Genomic DNA, 24279 nt, shown 5'->3' on the forward strand with positions numbered 1-24279 from the left:
CTGAACATTGCGACTGTGCCATGCCCACCCGAAATACAGCTGATTGTGAAGTACAAATCCCGGTTTAAATAATTGCAATAAGATTGTCTTTTTGTATATAAATGTTATTGTACAGTGTACCTGTAAACCTAACCCCTACCTTCACCATCATGGGTGGCGAACAAGCTGGGTGTCATCTTTGAATTCTCTCTATTCACCACATATATGTGTATGTATATATTTTTCTCATGTCTCATCTCATGTAAATGCTGCGCACTGTTAACGGAGGGGAGGCTTGCGTATTGCAAATAATAAAACAAACGAACAATAAATCTCACTTTTACCTCAACTCCTGTGGTACTTTATACTTTCCCTGACCTTCCGCCAAAAATTAAATGTCTCAATTTGGGCTGCAAAGCTCGCAGACAATGGGGACAAAATTGGGGCATTTAGAACGCGCTAGCCAAGCGGGCCGTGGCATTTGGGAGAGAAGCCAGTTCGCATTTGCACATTGAGGCGCACTACATAGACGGATTCTAAACTTCAAGTTCTCACAGATGCCTATACTACGTGATGTTGCAAATAAAGAATGCGAAGGACAGCGGCTTTGATTTTCAGCTCGCGCCTAGATGAGGCCCACAAGTCGCACTGGAAGTATAAGGGTCTATTGTTTTTTGACCTTGAGACAGGGACCATGCCGAAAGAACTACATTTGAAGGGGGTACGCAATAACGTAAGAGACGATAAAGCAGAAAATTCAGAAACTAGACCGAGTTTCATTTTAGTTCAGTATACGAAAAATCAAGAGCACGGTCCGTTTTACAGACTGCATTATGAAGAGACACAATGGAAATTTCAAATATAAAGTAAATCTTTACACGCTTTTATACCGAAATGAAGATTTAATGAATGGATGTATGAATAAATGAATGAATCAAGAGCTAGGAAAATCAAGGAAAACGTGTTCGTAGTGGGCACATGGGCATGCAGGTCCACTGGTCTCACCAATCTCGGTCCTTGGCCCAGCCACTTTCCCCTGCACTGCCTACCTGCACTACAGGACTGTCTCTGTATCCTTCAGCCCCTTCTCCCGGCATTTACCTTGCACTTGCCACCAGCTAGCCCTATTATTTAATTTGTATTCAACTAACCATGTACAGCACTTTTCTCCCCCTCCCCCCTTCCCCATGAGCGATCAGAAAGACACCTGGCCTAGTAGGATCGTTGTCTGTCTGCCCTTGTTCCCCACCTGCCTCGTTGCGCCTAGAAACACTTGAGTATAGGCGCGTTACAAATGCCATATCATATCATTCCTCACGCATGTAGACCAACTGTCGTTTATCATTGTGTGTTGGCCTCGATTTATTTCGTTACTTATCGCATTGATTTTAGAGCCGAACATACTCCATTGAACTATCCTTGCAAGCAAATATTTTAACATTAATGAAGATCGGCTGGCGAGACTAATTATAATTTTTTTGTTTTCATAACAGGTATTTGCTCCACTTCTGCTACGGCCATCGGTTTGAGACACCAGCAGATGGCTTTTACAGTAGACACCTGCAGCTTCGTGTGAACAACTCGAGCACACTGACAATTTTATGGGACGATCGCCAAGGGCCCACATGCCCTTACGCTGTACTAGTCGCTAGAAGCAACATATCAACCTTTACGATGGACTAGTCACAGTGCCTAGTTGATGGAACAGCCTTGCGGTTCACCCTGCTTCCAAAGTGCGTCTTTTAACGAAAAGCAACACCCTGTGTACCATGGCGGTTACAGATAAAAGAAAATAAATGGCTTTCGGAGTTCATATGGCAATTGCTGAATATTCTCTAAACATTTAATGTAAAATAAATGTACTTTACCAAATGTACCGTGTTGCTGTTTGATTTTAAAGTACAGTTTCATATTCCGAATTGTGGCGCGCCGTGTTGTGAGATGGTCTGTGTTGGTTTCCGGGTTCTGTGTGGAGTCGCGTAGAAGACGACTGGGCGCGTTTGCCTACGCAGCACAGTAACGTCACGGAGAGAGGCGGGGAATATGAATGTTTTGATAATGTCAGGCTCAGGGGCGGGGGAATTGATTTAGTGCCACAAAAGCAGGTCAGCCAGGGCGATGGGGGAAATGATAGGATTATCAGAAAATGGCGGGGCCCTGGTGCTTGTTTTCGCATGTGTTTAATGGACGAAAACTCGGGTAAAGTCCATAGGAAAGTTTTCTAAAATCGAGCCACTTGGGCTTAAAAAAAACATGGCCGACCCGTAGGGATAATAAAAGTTTTTACTAGACCATGCCTTTATACAGATGGCTATCCGACACTGTAAAGACTGGAGGGGGGGTGTCTGTACTCCTGCTCTCTATATGGTAGAGGAGAGACACAGAGGACCCCAGCCAAGATTCTCTATTGTTGGTAGCAATGGACACGCAATCTAGGCCTAGCTTCTCAGAAGGTGATGCAGGCTGGTTCTTAAGTACAGTGTAGTCCCCAAGCACCCACAAAGGAATGTCCACACACTGTATTAGTTAAAACAGTCTTCATATAATTAAGGTTCAAGGTTATATACACAATCACAATAACTCACTTTGTGCTCAGTAAATATACAAAGGCAAATATATACAGTTCTAAGTGGTACAACAATTATTATCAGATTTCATTAAAGTGCATCAACTGTACTGTTTAAATAAATCACTTAATAAAGGGTAACCAACAATAGACATTGGAGGAAAGCAATTTGTTGGAAAAATTGGCAGAATACTGGCCCCTACCACTAGACAGTTCGGTGTGGAGATCCCCCTCCCCCCACACCTGGGCAACCTGTAAAATAAATATCTCACAAGCCCAGTCCATAGATTGTTCTACAAGTCTTCATGTTGAATCCCAAGTGTTGAATTTTCTATTGTGCTTATTATAAAAATAGTATATAAAAACGTAGTTTTCTAAAACTACATGGAATGCAGAGTACTTATGTATAGCGATAGATTATAAGATCTCTAAGCATGGGACTACATAATATATACAAGTATCGAAGCTTATAAATTGAATATTTCCTTTTAGACATAAGGAAATGAAACATACAAAACTTTATTGTACTAGTTTTAGTATGTATGTATTTCAAATTGTGGACCATACACAAAAAATAAAGAAACGGCAGCAGAATAAAATGTACTTTGAAAATGTGTGTATATTGTATGTGAAGGAAAATCATCCTAAACGTTGGATATAATTAATGTAATCTGTGCTTTTATTAGTCAAGCCATATATGGTATGTCTGATGTCATATGGTGCAATCTCTGATGCTCAGTGAGGTCATCCTTGTCATATGCTGCGCCAACAGGGGACAGGCGAGTAGTTCAGGTTCCTTTGCCTTTCAAGGGTTTTGTTGCGTTACATTTTCCCGTTAATGTCCCTCTAAGGTTGTTTCACAGATATATATAAACAAACACTCATCTTCTAAAAATCTTACTTTTTTTCCTTGAGCTCTGGCAAATCCAGGTACCAGTGTTCATCGCAAATTATTTTCTTCTCTTCCTCTTCCAGTTGTTTTCTAGTCTCTGCATCTAAACCTCTCTGCATAAACTAAAATCAAATTTTAAAAAGTGTTAATTGTACATTTCAATAAGCTTGATGAAGTATATATTTGTTACTGTAACATTTGCTTCAGTGCAATAGTAAATAAATTCATCTGTGTCCAGGGCTGCATATCTTGGTGCTTTACTTACTCATTTGACGTCCCAGTAGTGACTAATAGTTCACTTACAGGCATCACAAGAAGTAAAAAGATACAATATGTACCCTAAACAGATAAAGAGGCTGGTCTTGATATTTCTTCTGGAATATTCAGTTAAGGTTCCTTCCTGCTTCTTAATGGTTCAGAAACATAACCTACATCTAGCTGGACACAAAGCACATTTTTCCACACATCCATGTTCACAAATATTCAACAGTTTACTTTTTAAAGACCTAGAAGCTGATATCTACTTGGAAAAAAGTAATATCTAGAGTTTTCAAATGTGCCACATATCTCCAAAATGGTGGTAAAAAGGTAAGCAACTTTTGTATTTTATCAATCTGCCAGTGGTTTTATTTAGTCTGAATGGCAAATCAATGACAATTACAGATATCCGATGCCCACAACAGAGTGGTTCGAAGACACAGGCATTTAATCAAACAAATTGTTCAGTAAGGGAGCTTTTATTTTTTATCTTGAGAGCATAATGAGGACAGCAGCAATGCAACTCTGTATGTACACTCCCTAGTATCAGTTTAAATTAAACATACATGTAACAACCTGTCCATTCTTTTTCCTCCTGCACATTTATAAATGCCACAAGAAACGTCCAACTTAATGTACTACTGTAGAGCTGAAATACACTCTAAAGATAATGGGTTCATCAGTCACTTTTACTCACTACAAATAGCCAAATACTCCCACAAAATAAAAATTGGGAGTAAAAACACTCCCAACACATAGGAGCGAAATACAACGCTGTTTAATACTCCCTTTGGGAATGCCACTCACTTTTCTTTACTCCCATAAAATCATTTCACTGCCAAGTTTAATAATGGGTAGTAAAATACTCCCACTTGAAAATCTTATCCGTAGCAGTGGCTGGAAATGTGCACAACTATATATGCACTACATTTTCTCTCTCTCTCTCTCATGTATTACTACTGTAATAGTAAAATCATTTGAAAGTGTCTTGGTCAGATTTCACCTTTACACTACAAAATAAAAACCAGATTCCAATTTCACAATACAAAAAAAATCATAAATGATTACATAATAAATTTAATAAAATGACATGCATAATATAAGAACATGGGAAATTCATATTAAAACCTGAACTTTTACATGAACCCCTACCGCAAAAATGATTCAGCAAAAACCTTTTTTCATAAAACTTTCAATCAAGCACAATAAAACCCCAGTATCAGTACTAAAATGGAGGCCCTGTAATCTACCTAGCGATTTCCTATGTTATTCTTAGGGCCAATGGATGCTTGTAATTGCCCCGTATTACTTCCACTTAAGCATGGATCCCCTTCAATCTTATCTAAGACATTTTTTAACAACCATCCATTACGTGAAAGGCTGCAGCAGTCGCGACCAATGACTTTGCGCCATACAAAGCATTCCAGAATTGGTCTGTCATATATGAGGGAGTGTCATGATAGCTCTTTTCATATTGATTCATAAACATCCTACACTGGGTCAACAGATCTGTAGATGTTTCAACCGTATCATGGCCGAACCGACAGAGACGAAGGTACCTTGGTAGGCCCTGCCGTCCCCCAGTATTTTCATACACCGGCAATAGTCTAAAGCATAAATACATAATAAAGCAGATCAGAGATGGCATACGTAATTTTAGAAGATGGTCACAAGGGCTATTTATAGTCATGCCTGGAGTCGAATTCTGGGCAGATTTACTTTTACTTGCTAAATAGTTGATGCACAGTATACGATTATGGTCCTTAGATCTTAAAACTCTGATGCTTATACTCCCGCCCCCCAATGAACGCGGCAGACTAGCCATTCCAATGTTGTCAGAGTGCTTTCATACCAAGTCCTGCATCTCCATAATTCTTTAACTACACTTCATACATAGACTATGTAGGGAATTTAGGCCCAATAGGCTTTCTTTTTCCAAACCCATAAAGCCAATTCTAACCCATAGTTTACACACAGCTAACCTCCACTGCACGGCCAAAGACACTAAACCCAGCTCCAACTGGATAGTTTCCACCGGGATGGATATGGGTATACCCAACAATGATCTTAATATTTTCCCTTCTAATTTCTTAAGCCATTTGGCTGTCCTCAGAAGTGCTTCCAACACATATAATATGCCCGGCACCACTGACACTCTATAGGCCATGATCTTAGCTTCCATGGACCTTCCCCCTTGCCTATCAATGATGTTTTTCAGTGATGGCGATTTGGTCCAGGCTGAGAAGACAACCATTTTGGCATGGACTACTTGGGATTAGATGTGCTATGCATGCCCAGGTATTTGTAGATCTCCACCTGCTCCAAACCTGGACCACCCAGTCTCCAAGTAAACTTTCTTCCATGTTTTGTCCCCCGTCCTATAGCCATTACCTTAGTTGTGTAGATGTTTACTCGTAGGCCATTTAGCTTAGCATATTTCCATAACGTGTCAAGAGAAATTAGAGACCGAAAGTGGTCTAATCGAACAAAACCATATCAACAGCATATGTTATACAACGGAGTGGCATATGACCATATCTAGGAGGGAAGTTACTTGTGTTACGCATGGCAGAAGAAAGTCAGACACTTATAAATTATAGAGTGTTGGGGCAAGCACACAACCCTGTTTCAAGCCTGAATTAGTTTGAAATGTTTTCATAAGGGTTCCACCCTGTGCCATCCTAACTCTAACCACAGTATTGCTGAGCATCTCAATAAAATACAGGAGGGATGCATCTAAACCCCAATCAAACAATTTAGACCATAGACTCCTATCGACAGTGTTGAATGCATAAATAGAACCCAAATAACAAATGTGTAGTTTAGCATCAGGTTTGCAAAGGATGTCGGCTAGAAGTGTATTTATACTCAATATCAGATGCGAAGTAAAGCAAGCCTTTCTAAAATCTGTCTGTGTGAGATCTAGGATGCAATGCATAACAGACCAGGGAGTAAGAAGCTCCAGCAAAAGTCGTGAGAAAAGTTTAGCACTGCTGCCCAACATGGCCAAGAGTCTAAAATTCCCATGATCACATGGTGAACCTTTCTTGCATATCGGGATAAGAATAGACTCCAGCCACGTGGACGGGCAGGCACCAAACTCATACACATGTAAACCTAGTTTCCTCAATATTCTGGCCCAATTTATGGGATCATACTTAAGGACTTCATTAGTAGGACCATCCGGTCCGATGGCTCTAGACAAGTTAGATTTCATTATCATTAGCTCAATGTTGGCCTCAGATATAGGATGCCAGACTATCGAATCGATCATGGTTCGGCCATAAACAGAGTGGCGTTTACAACACTGACCCAAAACATTTTGCAATATAGGCAGCCCATGTGGCTTTTAACATAGCAGTCAATTCCTGTTTTGTTTGCAAATTTCTAAGTGTACGCAGCAGGAACCAAAAACGGCAATTAGTCGAGGCTGTATTAGATTTCTGGTTACAGAGCCAACACTTATAGTTCGCTCTTGCGGTAGCTTTGGGCCTTTTTTTTATATAATCAGCAGACAGGAGTGCTTTATTTCTAGTTATTTTCCGAACTGGCCGTGTACATCGTTTTGTTTTTTTTCGCTTTACTGTAGCGGGGTCAAAGAGTTCCATCTCCTGCTGTCCTCCTAGTCATTATGGTCAGCATTTGGGGAAATGTGCCCACTCTATTCAACACATTTTTCAGTTTCCAATCATGTTGCTGCAGAAGATCAGGAGTAGCTGCTAAATTATTACTTAATAATGGTGTTAAATTTACTCATTGTATTTCCAACCATCTAAGACCTAATCTATTCCCATGGCAGTTTAAAGATGGATTATTAGATATAAGACACTTTGTCAAAGACTTAGGCTCAGGTAATTGAAGCTTTAAAATAAGAGAGGCATGCTCACTTATATCTATAGGACTAATCAACAATTGGGGAGAGAAATTCAATATACGGCTGTTGACAAAAATATAAAATCAACGCAACTACTATAAGTGCCATTGGACCAAGTTGGGGCTGGGGCCTTGTTACCCTGGTTTACCAAATGTAGATCACATTCCAGTAATACTAGCCTCCACTCCTGAACTTTTAAGAGACTATCCCATCGCTCCCCCAGTTTATATGCAGGAGCCAACGTATTTGAACAATCAATATTAATATAAACGTCACCTGTTAATATAACCCCGGGTGGCGTCTACACCAGCACATAAGTGCCTCAGAGACAGTCCACATGAGTAACCTGTAGGGATGTAACGGTATTACAGTATACTGTTAAAGTTACCGTGAACCAATTAATTGAACAATAATAACCATCACATTGTTTATACCAGTATACCATTCATACCATTAAGTGTACATTTCAATCTGATTTGGAAAGACTGCAGTAAGCAAGTGCTGCGCAGTCTTGGTCTTGCACTGTTGGATGTGCCGTCTGCCAAGTAGTTTCAGTTTGAGAAAAACAAAGATGTTCCCAGTCTCACTGCGCCAAGAAATTATAATTAATTGTTTGTGCAAAGAAAAGCCTTTATTGTTTGTGCGAAGAGAAGCCTGACACGTGTTTCAAGCTGTGTACAGCTTTTCATCAGAGGCTTAGGTTGCAGCAATAAGAACTCCACATTTAGAGTAGGACAATGCCAAATACAGTTCTCAAAATGCCTCGCAGTTGCGGAAAGCTCAATGACCGCTGCGAGGCATTTTGAGAACTGTATTTGGCATTGTCCTACTCTAAATGTGGAGTTCTTATTGCTGCAACCTAAGCCTCTGATGAAAAGCTGTACACAGCTTGAAACACGTGTCAGGCTTCTCTTCGCACAAACAATAAAAGGCTTTTCTTTGCACAAACAATTAATTATAATTTCTTGGCGCAGTGAGACTGGGAACATCTTTGTTTTTCTTCAACTATTCCTGTGGATGTGTATTGGCAGTACACCCACACCGCCCAGATACCCGCAGCCTTGATGTTTATTTTCTTAATCACTGTATAAGCGCTGTGAACTTGTGACTTTTTCTGCCATAACTTTGTTGTTGTAGTTTCAGTTTGAGCAGTTTTTAATTCCATTCCATAAACCACTCGTGCACGACACAAAATCAATATGTTAGCAATAGGAAGAATAAATACAGTGCTAAGAAGGAAAAGGGTTCGCTTTTTTTTTTTTTTTTTAAGCGCTCACACAGCCCGCAGGCATCGAGGCGCTGTTAAAGACATGGTTTTTGTTTATTTAGTTGCATAATTGTTTTTGTCTTAGTTGCGTATTTATAACGCGCTTAAACACCCAGAGGTTTCTAAGCGCGGACCCAGGGATAGAACCTGTGTTGCTTCGTGTTGTCTTGCTTCCAAGGCGCGCACGTTGCTGCTGAGCTATGCTCCCGGGACTTTGGGTTGGCGGCTTTGGGTTTTCTATATTTATAATGGATGTTTTCTAAACATATGACAATGGGGGATTTCCCTGGTTCTATCATTGAATTTACATATAATAAGTCACACTGCAAAATGTACTCATCTCTGTGGGTATTCCCTGCTGCCATACCAAAGGGTAACATGTCCACGATTACTGAACACCTTTTGGCCCAGAATAAAACTAAAGGCTGTAACGTAAAGAGGGTGCGTGTGCATGTGTATGCGCACAAGCGTATACTACCTTCAGACTCCATTGATCTGTGGCATGCAGGTTATCAAGATGGCACATGTTCATCTTCACCAGTAGCCAGTGGGGGAGCTAAAACCCTAAATGACCACTTAAGAAAAGCTATTCAGTTTGCTTTGCCAGTCGCAGCAAGACCCCCCCCCCCACCCTCCTCTCCACACGTGTGTTTGGTGGAAGCAAGGGGTGGCATTTCAGTGGAAAGTATGTTGAAAAGCCCAATTCTGGCCCTGGGTGCCTGGTTTTGTTTGTGAGGATAAATCTGACAATTTATGACCTTTTAGAAAACATTTATTAAGATTAGTTAACTCCACCTGCTATACCGCGATAACCATGATATACCGTCATTTGGCAAGAAGGTTATTGTACCGTCATAAAACTAATACTGTGACACCCCTAGTAACTTGGTATATTCACCACCAGGTGGGTCACACAAAGTGATCAACAGCACTGGACTGCTTCCAAAAGGAGAGTTAGACATGGTGGCCCACAAGAAAAGATTTTTTTTTGGTTTAAATCACGCCACACCAAATATGGCAAGGTTACAGTTTACAGGTTCATCCACAAGAAAAGAGCACAATCACATTTTTCTTGGGACACGTTCTCAGATGTGCTGAAGCCATTGAGTGACTGAAACATGTTGCACAAAACACTATCACCACTTGGATAGTGGAAAAGCTCCATCTGATGTAAAGCGAAAATGAAGAGTTTCTGAAATACAACAACAAATAGCAGCATGACTTGCAGACCAGTGGACAAGACCAACTTTCTCCAGGGCAAAAGATGCCAGAGCCAACTGAAGTCAGACTTGCTGACACGAGGACAAGAGCAACATCCTCCAGGGCACATGAGATACCACTCGATCAGGGCATGGGCAACGCTGGGTACCCCAGCTAGTGATAATAATGAACATGTGTCCTGTTATTCTAAGCGCAACACCAAGGACCAGGCTATTATGCTAGCCCTTACGGGGGTTTTAACTATTACAAAAACAAAACATAGAAGAGGGGTGAAATCGAATGACTTTTCTTTTTTTTTTTTTTAAAGTGTCTAATTTTCTAAATACTTCATATGATGACTGGTGGAAGACATGTAGTTTTATTTCCATTTTTTGTCTGAAATAATACTCACATAGTGTTTGTTGCGTGATATTTCTGCCATTTCAGAGCCAACCTGCAGTCCCCGTGAATGAGAGATTTAGCAGTATAGTAGGAGAGACTAGGTAGCTGCCATCAGGATTTTTATCAGAAGGAAATCTGGAGCGGTAAACCACAAATACCCCAAAGCAGATTACTGCCCAAATGAAATGTCGTAGCAACTAATCATGCCTCACAAATTCTTAATAATCCCACCAGACCTGCAGGGCGAGTTCCTTAGTTTACATTCTCGATCAAAGAGAAATGCAGTTGCCACATGGTGATGGGAAACTCAATATTTACTGGTGCTTTCTGTAAAGTGGTGCATGTTGTCATAAGTACAATTCATATTTGGTGCAATGCTGCCACCCAAAGGCGAGCCATGAACAGTAAACATATTTGACATGTCAAATACAGGTTTCAAACATTTCCGTATTAGCCAGCAAGCACGAGTACCAATCAAATGGTACTCTACCTTCATTAAATCTCCTTGCCAGTGCAAGTGGGCTAGTAGATTTTGCAAGCCCTGTGCAACCCATTTAATTCCACACCTGCAACATCTTTTAAAAATGAATAATTCTTCAACAAGCACAACTCGCACATACAATCCATATTTCTTGCTTAGCTGCATGGCCGGGGCGTCCATTGCTTTCAGATCTTGCTCATATGTGATTTACCCACTGCTACAGCTTTGCAGAGAGAATTAGCAAACCTTCTGGGCAGGCAAATGTTACCCGTGATGTTACAAAAGCTTGTTAATCTAGTCAGCAATCTATTAAATCATTTTTGCAGAGAAACCTGGTTAATAAGACTCCGGGATAAGCTAATACCAGGGTTCGAAATTCCTGAGCCATTTAGCTCCTGCTTTTAGCCTAGCAGATCCTGGTTAGCTCCTGGAGAACAGATACCAGGAGTTCTTTTCACTCCTAGAGTCAACTGGTGGTGCCGTACAAACATACATATGCCACATTAAAGGAATAGTATGCTCAAAAATGTTATTGTCTCGAGCGTTCGGGCATGTGGTTTAAAGCAATCCGTGATCGATCGTAAAAACATTTCCTATGCACCTTACCTTAGTTTTCCTCACTTTTACACATGCGAAATCAGGCAGCGGGCGTGGCCATCTTGTGCTAATCTTATCTGTTGCTGCATCGCCCAAAGTTGAACTGCCCTCGCAGCACTAAATCACATCCCCCGCCCCTGAAGCTGACCTCACTATTCCTAGTGATATTCTCCACCTATTTTCATGACGTTAGTGTGCAGCGTAGCCAAATGCGCCCAGTCATCACCTACGTCTTAACTTAGTTGATGCAGAAGCCGGAATGTCAACAGACATCCTCTAACAGCACAGCGCATCCCAAATTGGATTAGAAAACACTATTTTTTTAAAGGAAACACCAATACTCTACAATTTATAATGTGCTTTTATTTCACAAAAACGCTCCTAGAACATCCGCCAATTTACATATTCAACAACATTTTTAATTTTGTTGTTTTCGAAAATCAAATATCATGAGGCACACAGTGTTCCTTTTGGTAGAAGAAGCGCATTGGACGCACCTTGAAATGCAAGGCTTCGGCATCAGCTTCTTGCTAGACCACCGTAAACGATGTCAGGTTGCTCCTTGTCACTGATACCGTGTAAAGGCATATCGGTCCGGGGTGATCGTCCCACAGCAGCGTAATTGTAAGCCGTGTATCTGCCACTGCCTGCTGAAGAACCCGTCACTGGGTATCTGGAAACTATGACATTCGCAGAAAGCATGGAGCTGTGTAGAAATCATAACAAATATAACTCAGTAGCCGTTCTTTATTCTAATTTATCCCTTAATTCTGCACCGGGTGAAACCTAATAATAAACAGAAACAATAGGAACACAGAGAAAACATTATGCAAAGTTGGAGTCTGCGGTGTGCTCAAGAGGTTAGTGCTGTGGAGTAGGTTTAGCTCGCAATGGGATGCGGACGCTGACCGAAGAATTCCAACAACATATAGACGCATTGTAACGGAATATTAGCAACGAACTTGGCGTTGGTGGAAACTGGGGGACCCCAGACGTGGACTCCATGCATTTCGCTGCTGGACTGCCCATGTGCCCGGGACAAAGAAATACATACCGGTTGCGTTTGCGTGTCATCACAATATTCCCCAACCAACAACCCATTACAATGTAAGCCAGCAATACCGGTCAGAAAATGCAACCTTGACTTGTTAGTCACTCATCTACAGTGAAACGTACATTATATTTGGTATTTCTATTCTCTTGGCGTAAAGCAGCGAGTCCACTCAGATCAGCCGGTTTTCATAAAATGAAATTACATGTTCCTTTGTCCAGTTTTGAAATGGTGAACCTTATCATTTTTTGCAGCTATTACACAGCTCCCGTCATTCAATCCATAGCAAATCTTCCCTTTCTTCCAACGACGAAAAACAATTGACCCTTCTTAGGAGCGCGTATGCTTAGTTTCCTTTTGGTGAAGGAAAGCCACAAATCAAAAACATACTGTACAGGATGCGTTGGTGTGAACAGCCCGCAAGCAACAGCAAACAAAGTGACCTTCACTCCTATGGGAGCGATTAGCCCGGCCGACCATTGTGGCATTTGAAACATGTTCGAAAAAGAAACAGTTTGCTGGCATTCACCAATGCAGCTCTATTGTGAATACTTTTTTACTCTTCTATTGATAGTGATTCAGTTATTTTATGACAACAGTTCCCGTTAGTGTCTTCCCCATTGTCACATCTGCGTGCGCCCTGTTTTCGCAGAGGAATGTGCTCTGCGGATGACGTGAGACACTGACAAGTCACAAATCCAAGTGCCTTTCCATCTCCACTGAACTTCCCGTACACTAACAAATGTTGGAGAGGCGGTATATCCTGCCCCCCTGCACCATTCTCGTACCAGGCAAATGACGTATACGCTAAGGTGGGAGACATCTCCACCCCTCCTGTACCCATTTGCATCACCCATGTTTCATGCTAACGTGTATACTTTGAACTTCATTTTCGGTCCTTCCAAATGCCTTTTTCGCGGCCCTCTGCCCCTCTGGCGAACTGTTCTCTCCCACTCCCAGAGCCGCCCACACCCAGCTCCCACCACCTCTGTCCTCTTGTCAGCTCAGCGCATCTCCTGTTCTCACGGAAATGCAGCCATCCATTTTTGAAAGTAGACAGTATCGAGCCCTGCCAAAATGTGCTCATTCAAGAAAGTGAGACCAAAGCCTGATGCAACCTTAGTGCCCCATCCATCTCTGCTGACTGACTCATGCCATCTCCAACCCCTCCCTGCCAGGCCGTGGTCCCCTGAACCCATGACCCCTATTCTATTTGAACGCATCTGATCACCAGACCCAAACCGCGCACTACCTCAAATTCGCCTACCATATACCTAATCTAGAGTGGTCATATATTTTGGTAACACTAACACCTATCCCCACTGTGTTTTAAATCATAAGACTCCAAAGGTCGGAAATCAAAGATCTGCCCTTTTGATAAGGCATCCGAAAGCAACGACACCCCAACGGATGCACCCTTAAAAATAAGTCAGAATGCACCTATTTCACACCAACAGCCCCCTTTCAAGCAGTGTTTTGCTTACAGTCATTAGTTCTTGCATGCCAAGTTCATTATTTAGCTTATGTCTCATTCCTTTTTGGGACGTGTATTTATTCTTTCTATTCGAACACGTGCATGCTAAGGCAACTGCAGACCCCGCAGTTGCTTTCATGCCGATATCCATCTGACCCTCCCGTGCCTTGATCAGTGAAGAACCCACAAGAGCTGAACGAAAGCGGGAAAACACGGATTTACACTGCATGTCATCCTCCAACAGGCACTTCTTGCAAAATAAATTGACTAAGAAGATACATTTGAAAAGACAATTTGGACGCGTATTACTTTTAATAGCTTTGAAATTCAAGTCACATAGATTCCCATTGGTCTTGTACAACATACAAACATTGTGGAACATACACACAGCTGCTAATCATTTACACCGGGAAGTCAACTGTTCAACGAGTTCCGCTTTTGGTGGACAAGGCACATTTGCAATGTATGTTTCCTAGGAACAAAATCATGATCGTTTCCATGAGTATGCATAGCCAACACAGTCAAAGTGAGATCTTTCACAAAATCAAATTCCATTTCCTGGTATATTGGCTTGACCACCCATTTTTTGCTTTGCAAAGGCCATTGTGTAACGAAGTATAAGTTTACAGCAGTTCTCAATTGTTCTCTTCCTATGTTCTCGATTTGCACTAATACCACCATTAGTAATATTCGATATTGCACACAGTCTATGCCGAAATGCAACCTCTTGGGCCTGTACTTTAGGCACATATTGTGGGACACCTCCAGATCTCTGTGGGACAGAATTCTGTGAGTCCCTTCAGGTCTCTTGAAAGAGTTTTATCAAGCATGATCTTCTCAAGAGCATTGTGTGGAAGTGAAGATGGAACCAACCATTTCTTCTTGCGTTCCTGTTTTTCCAATAAAGGTCCATGTGCACATTGGTGAAAATGTTGGTTTTCGGTGAAAATGTTGGTTTTCTGTCCACGAGTTAACGTTGGAACAGTAGTGCATCAATGAGCGCCATTTTTCAAGTACAATTTCCACAGACCCATCACAAGTTTTGGAGCTCCACCAAAGATGGCTGCTGGAAGACTGACCACTGTAAAATATTTCCAGAACCCTTTTTTTTACCTCCAGCTGTGATTGATTTGGCAACGTGCCATACATCAAATTGAAGGTGAAAGTGCTCTTGCATGGCCTTGGCTATCAAAACATGTCCGTAAGTGGCTACGAGGTTTTTTTCCATTCCCCTCTATTGAAGACGTTCGAGGGATTTTATGAAACCATGTTTCTCCATGGCCATTGAGGATTTACATTCAGACATCTGAACTCACCATTTTTTGTTTCAATATCCTGAAAGTGGTATGTGCAGTACTTTGCTGAAAATCCAGGGCTGTCACACTGTCCATCACCAGCAAGCATGACCTGTTTGTCAGGGAATGTCCTTTCAATTGACATTTGTTCAATTTTCCAGGCTTGACTAATAGAGAGAATAAAAATTCTATTTAATATTTGTAGTACTGTGTTTTAGCAAGGAACGGAAGTCCCACAAATTGACATAAACTGGACAACTTACTAAAAGTAGAGCCACTGAAAAGTAGAGGTGCTGAACACAGATTTCCAGCTGGCACTTTGCCCAGCATCGGTTGAGCAGACCATGAAAATGTATCATGGAGATGGGCACAGGTAGCTTGGATTTTCAGCTTAGCGCCTTGGAATACACGAGTCACAATCACCAATGGATCCCTGCATATTTTCCCCCTCACTGGATGCACACATTTCAGCATCAGTATAATCTCTACCAGGCAGCTGTCGAATACAATGTATTTCTGCTCCTTTATTAGCCAATCGCCCTGCACGATTGTGGTTTGTGACTCAACTGTGGTGGACAATTCACCTAAACTAGGCAAACTGTAGTCGAGATCTTTGGCAAGCTCCTCGGTTAATTGTGTTGAAGCTTCAGTCTCCGTTAGTTCAGCTTGTTATTTGCACACAAATTGGAGAAACCAACACCGAAAGTTTATTGGGTGGACTTTTTTTTTTTTTTTTAACGGGTGTAGATTGTGTCAAGTGGTCCTAGAGGAATTCCAATGCATCTTCATTATATTCAGTTTCATCCTCATCTTCTCGAGTTCTCACATTGTAGCAATAGTTCAACAACACTATGTTGGCTTTGCCGGTCACATTCAATTAATTTTCTGGCCATTGAACATAAGCATCTAGAGCCTGCTTATTGACTGGCCCTCGCTGCGCCTCCAATGGTAGTTGCTCCTCGGTGAAACCCGTTTGGCAAGCAGCATCTTTGGTTTCATTTGTGGCCGGTGTCTTTATACTGCTTTTCCTTCTGGGCCTCTACGAGATGGGTTGTAAAAACATGTTCAATGTAAATCACACATACAGTAGATGTTCAGTGCTATCACTTCAAGAAAACAAAACGTTTTATTTAGCCTTATTTTCTTGATTTTCTGATAAACCGCGGTCTTCTCTTTAAAGACCGCACCAGCAAGCTGGTCCACCACCTCTAATCCATGTGCTTCCTCCAATTCCTGACCTTGTACACATTCCTTAAATAGAATATTGATTTTTTAAAACAAGAAAATCAAACATTCTTGAAATTAAAATCTTTCATCGCACACATCGCTTACATACATTCCCTCGTTAAAAATGTACGTCATTTAGTCAAAATATACATTTAGAATTTCACCTGATTGATGGCAAGTGTACGCAAACAAGATATTTCTGCTGGGAAGCTCTGATGTCTAAATGGCAATAGGCATCCAGCAGGTCCAAGGACACAAGCTAGTGCCTCCTCGACACCATGGGAACTATCCTTCGAAGGGTTTCCTCCTTGAACCTCTCCCCTTTGTCAGACCCTTCAGGCCCAGGATCAACCTGAACTTCCCTGATGGTTTTGGGACCATCAAGACAATTGAGTAGAACCCCTGACCCTGCAGAACCCTCACCATAGCCCTCTTTTGTGGAAGATCCGGAACGGCACACAACTTGGCTTCCCTCTTCTGTTCGCCGCTTGGCATTAAAGTCATGATCACAGAGGACTGCACAGGAGGACCAGTAAAGTCTATCTGGTACCGCCAATACACCCTTTGGTTTACCCAAGCATCGACAGAGCACTGACCCCAAATACTGAAAGAGTCGGAGTCTTCCACCCTCCGGCCTTCTGCGATTGCGAGGACGTTTGCCTTTTAACAGAAGACGTTGTCTTCCTGGGCCTAGACCAAAATCCAGCTCTCCTGTGAAAAGGCTCACCTTTACTGCCCCCAACACAGTTTCTGCTGTATAGGATAGATAAATGATAGCCCTGAGAGCCAAATAGGCCCCAATAGAGGATCTGCAGACGAGGTTAGCCAGGATATCAACCATCTGGACATTTTCAGGCAGAAAAACTCCTTTCGCTTGAGTGGATATAATTTAGCCATAAACTGGGGCATGGAGACGTGCTTGGGGTCATTCTATTCTGTAAGAATCTTGTAATTAATGTCCAAAATAGGGAGCATCATCTTTGGTGAATGTTTGTGTTGCCTAATGATAGGGTAAGCAGAACCTCTTAAAATTATGGGATAGGAAAAACCCATGTTATCCCACACTGAGCCAGCACAGCTTCCACTTCCTCTCTGTGCAACTACTTCCGATTGACCCCCTTGGCTTCTCCGTCTTCTGAAGCTTATGCACCAGATGATGAGCAAGAGTCCTTGGAGGAAGGGGGGGGGACTGCTTCTTCCATCTTCTTGCTCTTTAATGGCTTGTTTCAGAATACCCTTGATCTCTTTTTTGAGATCAAAAGTACTTCAGCGCCAACTTGTTTTAGGCACTCCTTTCCTCTTATGGCTCCCCGTGTCCGGAATAGAGGAAGAGCCCTCACATGCCTCCTCTTCTTCCACCCCCTCCCCCTCTGCTGGCCGCAGCAACTATGCCACCACCAGGTCACTGCATCCTCCTTTATGCGCGCACACTTGTGTAAAACACAACATGGTGTTTCACCAACTGGGTGTCCCTGGTGAATGCTGGCTACAAATCGCTGGCCCACATTTCTTCATCTCTGCCCGGGCCCAGTGCCCACCAAGCTCAATCAGGTCCCGAACAGTTGGGATCCCTAACCCCCTTAACTCCCCACCTCCCTCCCTCCCCAAGGGGCCCAAGAGCCTACCATTTAATGCGTCACACCTGAAGGGGCATTTGCAACCACTCCTGAACCACGGAAGCCAAAGGAAGTACGACCCTCCCACCTTGGTGGTGCACGGGTCCCCGACGCATAAAAACTGGCCACCACGAGACAGCCAATGGGGGTGTGGATAGATAAGGGGAGTTAGGATAACCGGAAAGCAGATTAGGGATGCATAAGTGGATGGTATGGGGAGTTCAGGGAAAAACCTACAAGCAAATGCTAAACAGCCTAGAGACTCTTATTTGAGTCAGATGCCCAACGCTAAAGTACTGTCCCGCTTCCTGCCCCCTGCTTTCCTCCTAACTTCTCGATTCATGTAAATGCACATGGATGGGTATAATGTAGAAACAAAAATAGATGAGAACACACCTCCTACAGTAAGTCATGCATAATAACACACACTAGCCAGGACGTACTGACACCAGAAATCCGACTCCTTTCAGGGCCCATCTGGACCCCAGCTGTCAACCAAGAAGACTGACCATGTCTACCATCCCAGGACCCCATAGGGGCACTTGGGGCACTTTCTCATACTCACTAGCCTTAAAGACCCACGGGTCGAAACATGTCGGCTGACCTCAACTGGGACCATGAGCCCATGTACAAACACTTACCCTATGAACTTGCACTAAACAAAAAAAATAGACCACTGCAAACAATAGAGCTCAGCAAGGAAGGTTCCACGACTAGGGCCCCAATACAGAAATCATAATAAACACACAGTTCACGCGAGACTTATGAAAAATTAATTGTCCTGGACTACGTTTCCTGCCAGCCCCCTGTTGTCTTGTCAAATGTGGAGTGTTGTCTCAGAGAGCTTCCCGTATGTGGATCCCACCACACTGTCCTGTTCACCCATACTATCCAATGGTGTCCTGTTGCTTCACAGGACAAACATGCCCGTACACAGACTGTTCCTAGTCTTCCCCACACCCAAATGTGAGTCGAGAGGAAAAGTTGGCTGTGGACATTAGTAGGTAATAGCCCTGTTCCATCACAGGTCTTTAATTTTGAAAATGCAGTTCACACATCGAACATCCCAAAACACATTATGTACCCACAATGCATTCATTTCACTCAACGTTGTACTTATCTATGACCCGCAAGCGCCACGCGGCAACCCCGAGCCAGTAGTAGTCTGAGAAAATCAATGCGCTCCAGCAGGCAGAAAGTACTTCACCGCCACGGCTGGGCAAGCGAGCGCTTTGCTGGTTTCACCACCACAGTCCGGGTAAGCAGACGCTGAGCTGGTATTACAGAAACGGCCTGGGTAGCGAGAGGCTCCCCAGAATGTCTTTGCCACGGCCGCGTCGCTCAATTTGCTGCTGCTTCTCCTCCTGCCGCCATCCGCCAAAGCCTGCCCGTGCTCATGAAGGTCACAACAATCGGCACCGAGCACGGGTAGGTGCGCACCTTTTCAAGCCCCGGCAGCACACCCTGTATGTACGCTGTCGCCGAGACACATGGGAAACATAGTTTCCAGGTTTCCCAATGCCCCAGAGCCCACAAATCCTCACACCTTTTGCCCACCTCTGACCCGCTGGAGGGGGTTCGGTGAGGGATGCTCTATTGCTCCCCAGAGCCCGCTCCCAAAAGATATTCTGGACCCTTGCAGAGGACAGGAAAAATGTTAGCGAAGATTGTGGGTAAAGGGGGAGGCCACCTCTGGTAAGAAAGGAAGTAGAAAAAAAAAAGTGCAATGCATGTTGGGGAGGCGAGACCTCACGGCCCAAGTACTGTGACGAGGAAAGGGGACGTGTAGGTAACGAAGTTTACTGTAAGCAATCCCAGCATTACTCTCACGTCCATCTTCCTCCTCCCAGTACTTACTTGTGAGGTGTGCCAAATTGAGGTAATGAGGAAGCACTCGGACACCCCAAATGAACTGTACACCATGCACCACTGAATTTTTCCAAATCATAAACCACCATACAGCAAATTTGTTCAGTGTAGTACTGCACTTAGTGCCCCAGTACCAAAGGCACTTGCTTCTTGATGGTGCCGATTGAGTCTATAGTGCCCGATTAAGATATTGTTGTCCACCTAAGTAGATCCTTTAGAGATGCGCGAATGGAGACTGTTAGTTTCCACCCATGAAGCTGCCATTGCCCTTGTAGATCGTCCACTGAAACCAAGAAGGGTGGGAAATGGGGGACCAACACCAGGGACATGACCTGCAAGGTAAGGAGATGGTATCTCTCAGCCATCTTCTGACTGTCGGTACTGTATTTTTTCAGCCTGGAGATGCCCCCTGAAAGGTGACAAATAAGCTATGAGAAGAGCGGAAATCCCACATAGACCAGCATTTCCCTGCAGACATCCAGTGTACTCCCATTGCCTTGCTTCTGGAGAGGAGGGATTATGAAAAAGCAGGACACAGGTCTTTACATATGTGGACATTTGAGAACACTGGGCGAAGAAATGAGGGAAGACAGAACACATCTGAACTAACTACCAGATAGGCACTTCAACAGACAAGTGCAAATCTCCCCTAACCATGTTGATGAACTAATGGCCACCAGGAGAACAGTCTTGTGCATGTCAAAAACGATAAGGAAACCTCTTTCAGAGATTCAAAGGGGCTGCCTGCAGAGCTGCAAGGATGAAGAGAAGATCCCATGGGTATGCATTGGTATAGAAACGGAGAAACGTTTCAACAATCTATTCACCAACTCCTGGTCTTCCGAGTCTTTGCCTCCTATATTCCTTTATGTATTATGTATGGCAGCAAGCTGAGTTTTTAAGGTAGATACTGACAATTCCTCCAGCAAGGATTTAATCTGCATGAAGCATGCCCATGGACCTGAAATTAAGGAGAAGTTCCTTTCTCTGCACATCTCAAAATGTCCTCAGTGTCTCTTATAAGCCTTCCGAATGGCAGGCCTCATGTCAAACTGAATGGAACATAATACTTCCATTGCTGTGGATAACTATTTGAGTCCAGCCCCTCCCCCAAACCAACCTCTTTGTGCCATCTGCCCCCAAAGGGGAGCATAAGGGGTCTGTGCGCCTTGGGAAGGAAAACATTGACACTACTGCTAGGTGCAGGCAGAGAAGGAACCATGCCCTGCATTGCCAAAACATAGCCATCATGATGAATTCTGCTACTAAGTCCCCGAGCTTCAGGAGAACCTTTGGGGTGTGTTTATGAACAGGAAGCAAGGCGTAAAGCAGTCCATTCGGCCAGATTATGGACACTACATCCACCTTCCAGGCACCAGTGGCTGGGGACCTGAAGCAGAAATGGGGGTGGTCAGGCCCCAGGTTGGATACCCAACTGCAGTGCGCCAACCCTTTGAGAGAATGAGAGTCCCTCCCAGGGCTCATGGTAATGTCACACGTCTGTGATCATGTGGACTTAATAAAAAGGGACAAGCGGTTTCCCTGCATGTCAATCGAGACCAATCGACTCCTGTCTGTCGCGATTCCTGCAGCTTGATGCTAGCGCTCTGTAGCAGGCAGATGAGCCTTCCCTGCATGGCCCTCTGAAATAACGTGGTACCGTACACCAACACCCGGACCAGCAGGTAAGTTTACTGTAGGTTTATTGGTATCATATTTGCCAGGAAAGACACCGGCACGTCCCTCAGCGCCAGCTTACACTCTTAAAGCCTAGTTCAGATCACACCACCACAGCACGCTACACTGACATCACAGCATTCCAGGGATAGTGATGTCACCAGCAAGACATACATTACAACACCCTCCAATAGGACAGTGCCCCCAATGCCCCCCTGCTCTAGCAGAACCCTTGAAGGGCAACTCTGCAGTGTGCCAGTGCCCCTCCTGGGCCACTCCAGCTGCGTGATCTGCGATGGGTGCCCCCAAGCCGTGGTCCGGGTGATCACGGACTAGGAGGGTGACCCTTGCAATTGTGTGTGTTGGGTGCCCCCACAACCCCACAGGTTGGCACATGTGCCCCTTAGCCAGCCCGATATGTGCACCAGTGATGTGTGCTGAATGCCCCTAGCACCTGTGTGCTTGGACCCTCCGCCATGGTGCAGACAACACCAACAATCCTCTGTACTGAGCTTTCCACTCTACCTGCTGTCCCACGGCAGGGACGCAGAAAGCATGTTTCCTTGAGATAAGTCGATTCGATGGACCTGGTATGCTCGGGAGCCGGGGTGGGGGGAGAGTGTCAGATACTTACCATGGAAAGAAATGTGTGGGGGTGAATGGGTTCCTATACATTGGTACGGTTACCTCACAAGGAAGGACATAATGAAGTGCTGAGTACCAACTCACTACGTCCTTTTTGTTACGTATACGCCACAGCTTTTGTTCATAAACTCACCCACCGCCCTCCCCCAGTTATTGGCTGAGCTACACTCCTAGGTTCAAGGGCTGGCTCGGTTAAGCAGGGGGGTGTACCACTCCTTTCATACTATCCCCAAGAGCTACAGGAAGAAATACCTCCCTGCATAATAATCTTAAATAAGGCATGACAAGTCTCCCACATAATAGAAGTTGCGTGAATGAGGGTGGGTAGAAAGGGTGTTATTAGACTACACCAACGTACAGCTCAAGCTGCCGATCACATATCATTCAATACCTGGTTTCAGAATAACATTAGTTTAAATAACAAGTGGTGTTTCTGTCACATTTAAAAAGTGTAGCAACCCCGTTGAAAAGTCTTAGGAATAACCCATTTGATGTGCAGTAGCGCAGCAAAGACGTCCCCTACCAGAAATGCAATATCAAAATGACAACTCAATGTTAATAACATCACATTTCTATGTGGGAGCGCCATCATGGATTCCTGGAGAATGTTTTACCAACTATTACTGAATCATATACCTGTTACTATGAATCCTCGGCTGTAATACCGAGACCCAGCATGATTTTGCACGGAAGATGAGTTCTCCAGGTGCCGCCCGGTGTCCCGTCACAACTAGAACTCTCTACCCATCTCACCTTCATGCGAAGCAGGTTCTTGGAGAGCTTCCCAGTCACGTCCTCCGCCATGGTCAAAAGATTAAGTAGCGACGAAAACAGAAGGCTGTACAAGATCGGAGAAACTACCGTTGTCTATAGCCAAACACAACACGTTCGAACGCCGTACTGTTCATCCGAGAAACGGACCCTAGCAACACACCCTTCATCACGTGGGTTGCACGTTCAGGCGTGTCTGTAAAGTCACGTGCCTCGGGTTACCAATTTCATCAACGCGTGTCATTTTTGCAAGGCGTAGCGAGTGGGAAGGTTGGCGCTATTTCGTGGTCGCGAGGGGCGGTCGGAGTTTAAGACACTATCGTGACCAGAGCTGATTAACACCACTTTTTTTGCCTTCATGAACTTGGTTGCCGAGGGCGAAACGCCAGAATGCACCCACTCCTGGCCCCCCACTGGCACACAACACTCCCAATCTACACCTCTGTGTACTGTGACAAACTCCCCCCCCCCCACAAATATTTGCTATATAAATTAAACTGGTTTAATTACATTGTAATGCAAGTACTTTACAGAATTCTTCTAATGTGAAAACACAGCTGTTGCTGCAGAAGCAAATGGTTTTCCTGTCATCTTCTCTTAGGGAAGGTCATAGCTCTCAACTATTTGTCTGGCAAAGGCGGGTGAAATCATCCGATTTTGTTTTTGGCGGGTGAGACGCCCATTGGAATGAATGGGCGTGCAGGAGGCTTGGCGGGTGAGTCAGCCCATTGCAAGGCGGGTGACACCCGCCAAAAGTGGGTCAGTTGAGAGCTATGGAAGGTCTTACCTGAATGCAGTCCTGTACTGAAAACTGTCCCGTACTGGCACACTGCGATGTGACCAGCCTGCGGGGTCTGAGCGCCCACTGGCCCTGTGTTGCAGGTGTTCTGTTAGTACCACCTCACTTGAATTTTGCAAGGGGCAACACTAGACTAACCATATGAATTATTTTCTGATGGAAGGTTATCATTCCAAGATGGCCTGTCTGGTACACTCCTGATTTGCCTCAACTGAGATAATTAGCTTTTTTGGTGAAGTTTAACCAATTAAGCACAATTTTTTATGAGCTTTATAAACACAGCAATTGAAAAATTAAAAAAAATATACATATCTGTGAATTACGATTGAAGTTGGATTT

General features: G+C 43.8%; 1 protein-coding gene across 1 annotated transcript in view; it reads right to left on the bottom strand.

The window, feature by feature from the left end:
- MPHOSPH6 (M-phase phosphoprotein 6) overlaps positions 1 to 23343 on the bottom strand; it is a 171910-nt gene extending 148567 nt beyond the window's left edge. The window contains exons 1-2 of the mRNA XM_069638643.1: positions 23124 to 23343; positions 3447 to 3559 (exon numbers count right to left, since the gene is read on the bottom strand). Coding sequence (XP_069494744.1) covers positions 3447 to 3559; positions 23124 to 23174 — 164 coding nt within the window. The 5' untranslated portion in view covers positions 23175 to 23343. The remainder of the gene's footprint in view (positions 1 to 3446; positions 3560 to 23123) is intronic.
- Between the last annotated feature and the right edge of the window lie 936 nt (positions 23344 to 24279).

Source organism: Ambystoma mexicanum, chromosome 1q (assembly GCF_040938575.1).
Source record: "Ambystoma mexicanum isolate Mex_15411 chromosome 1q, UKY_AmexF1_1, whole genome shotgun sequence".
Taxonomy (NCBI): Eukaryota; Metazoa; Chordata; class Amphibia; order Caudata; family Ambystomatidae; genus Ambystoma; species Ambystoma mexicanum.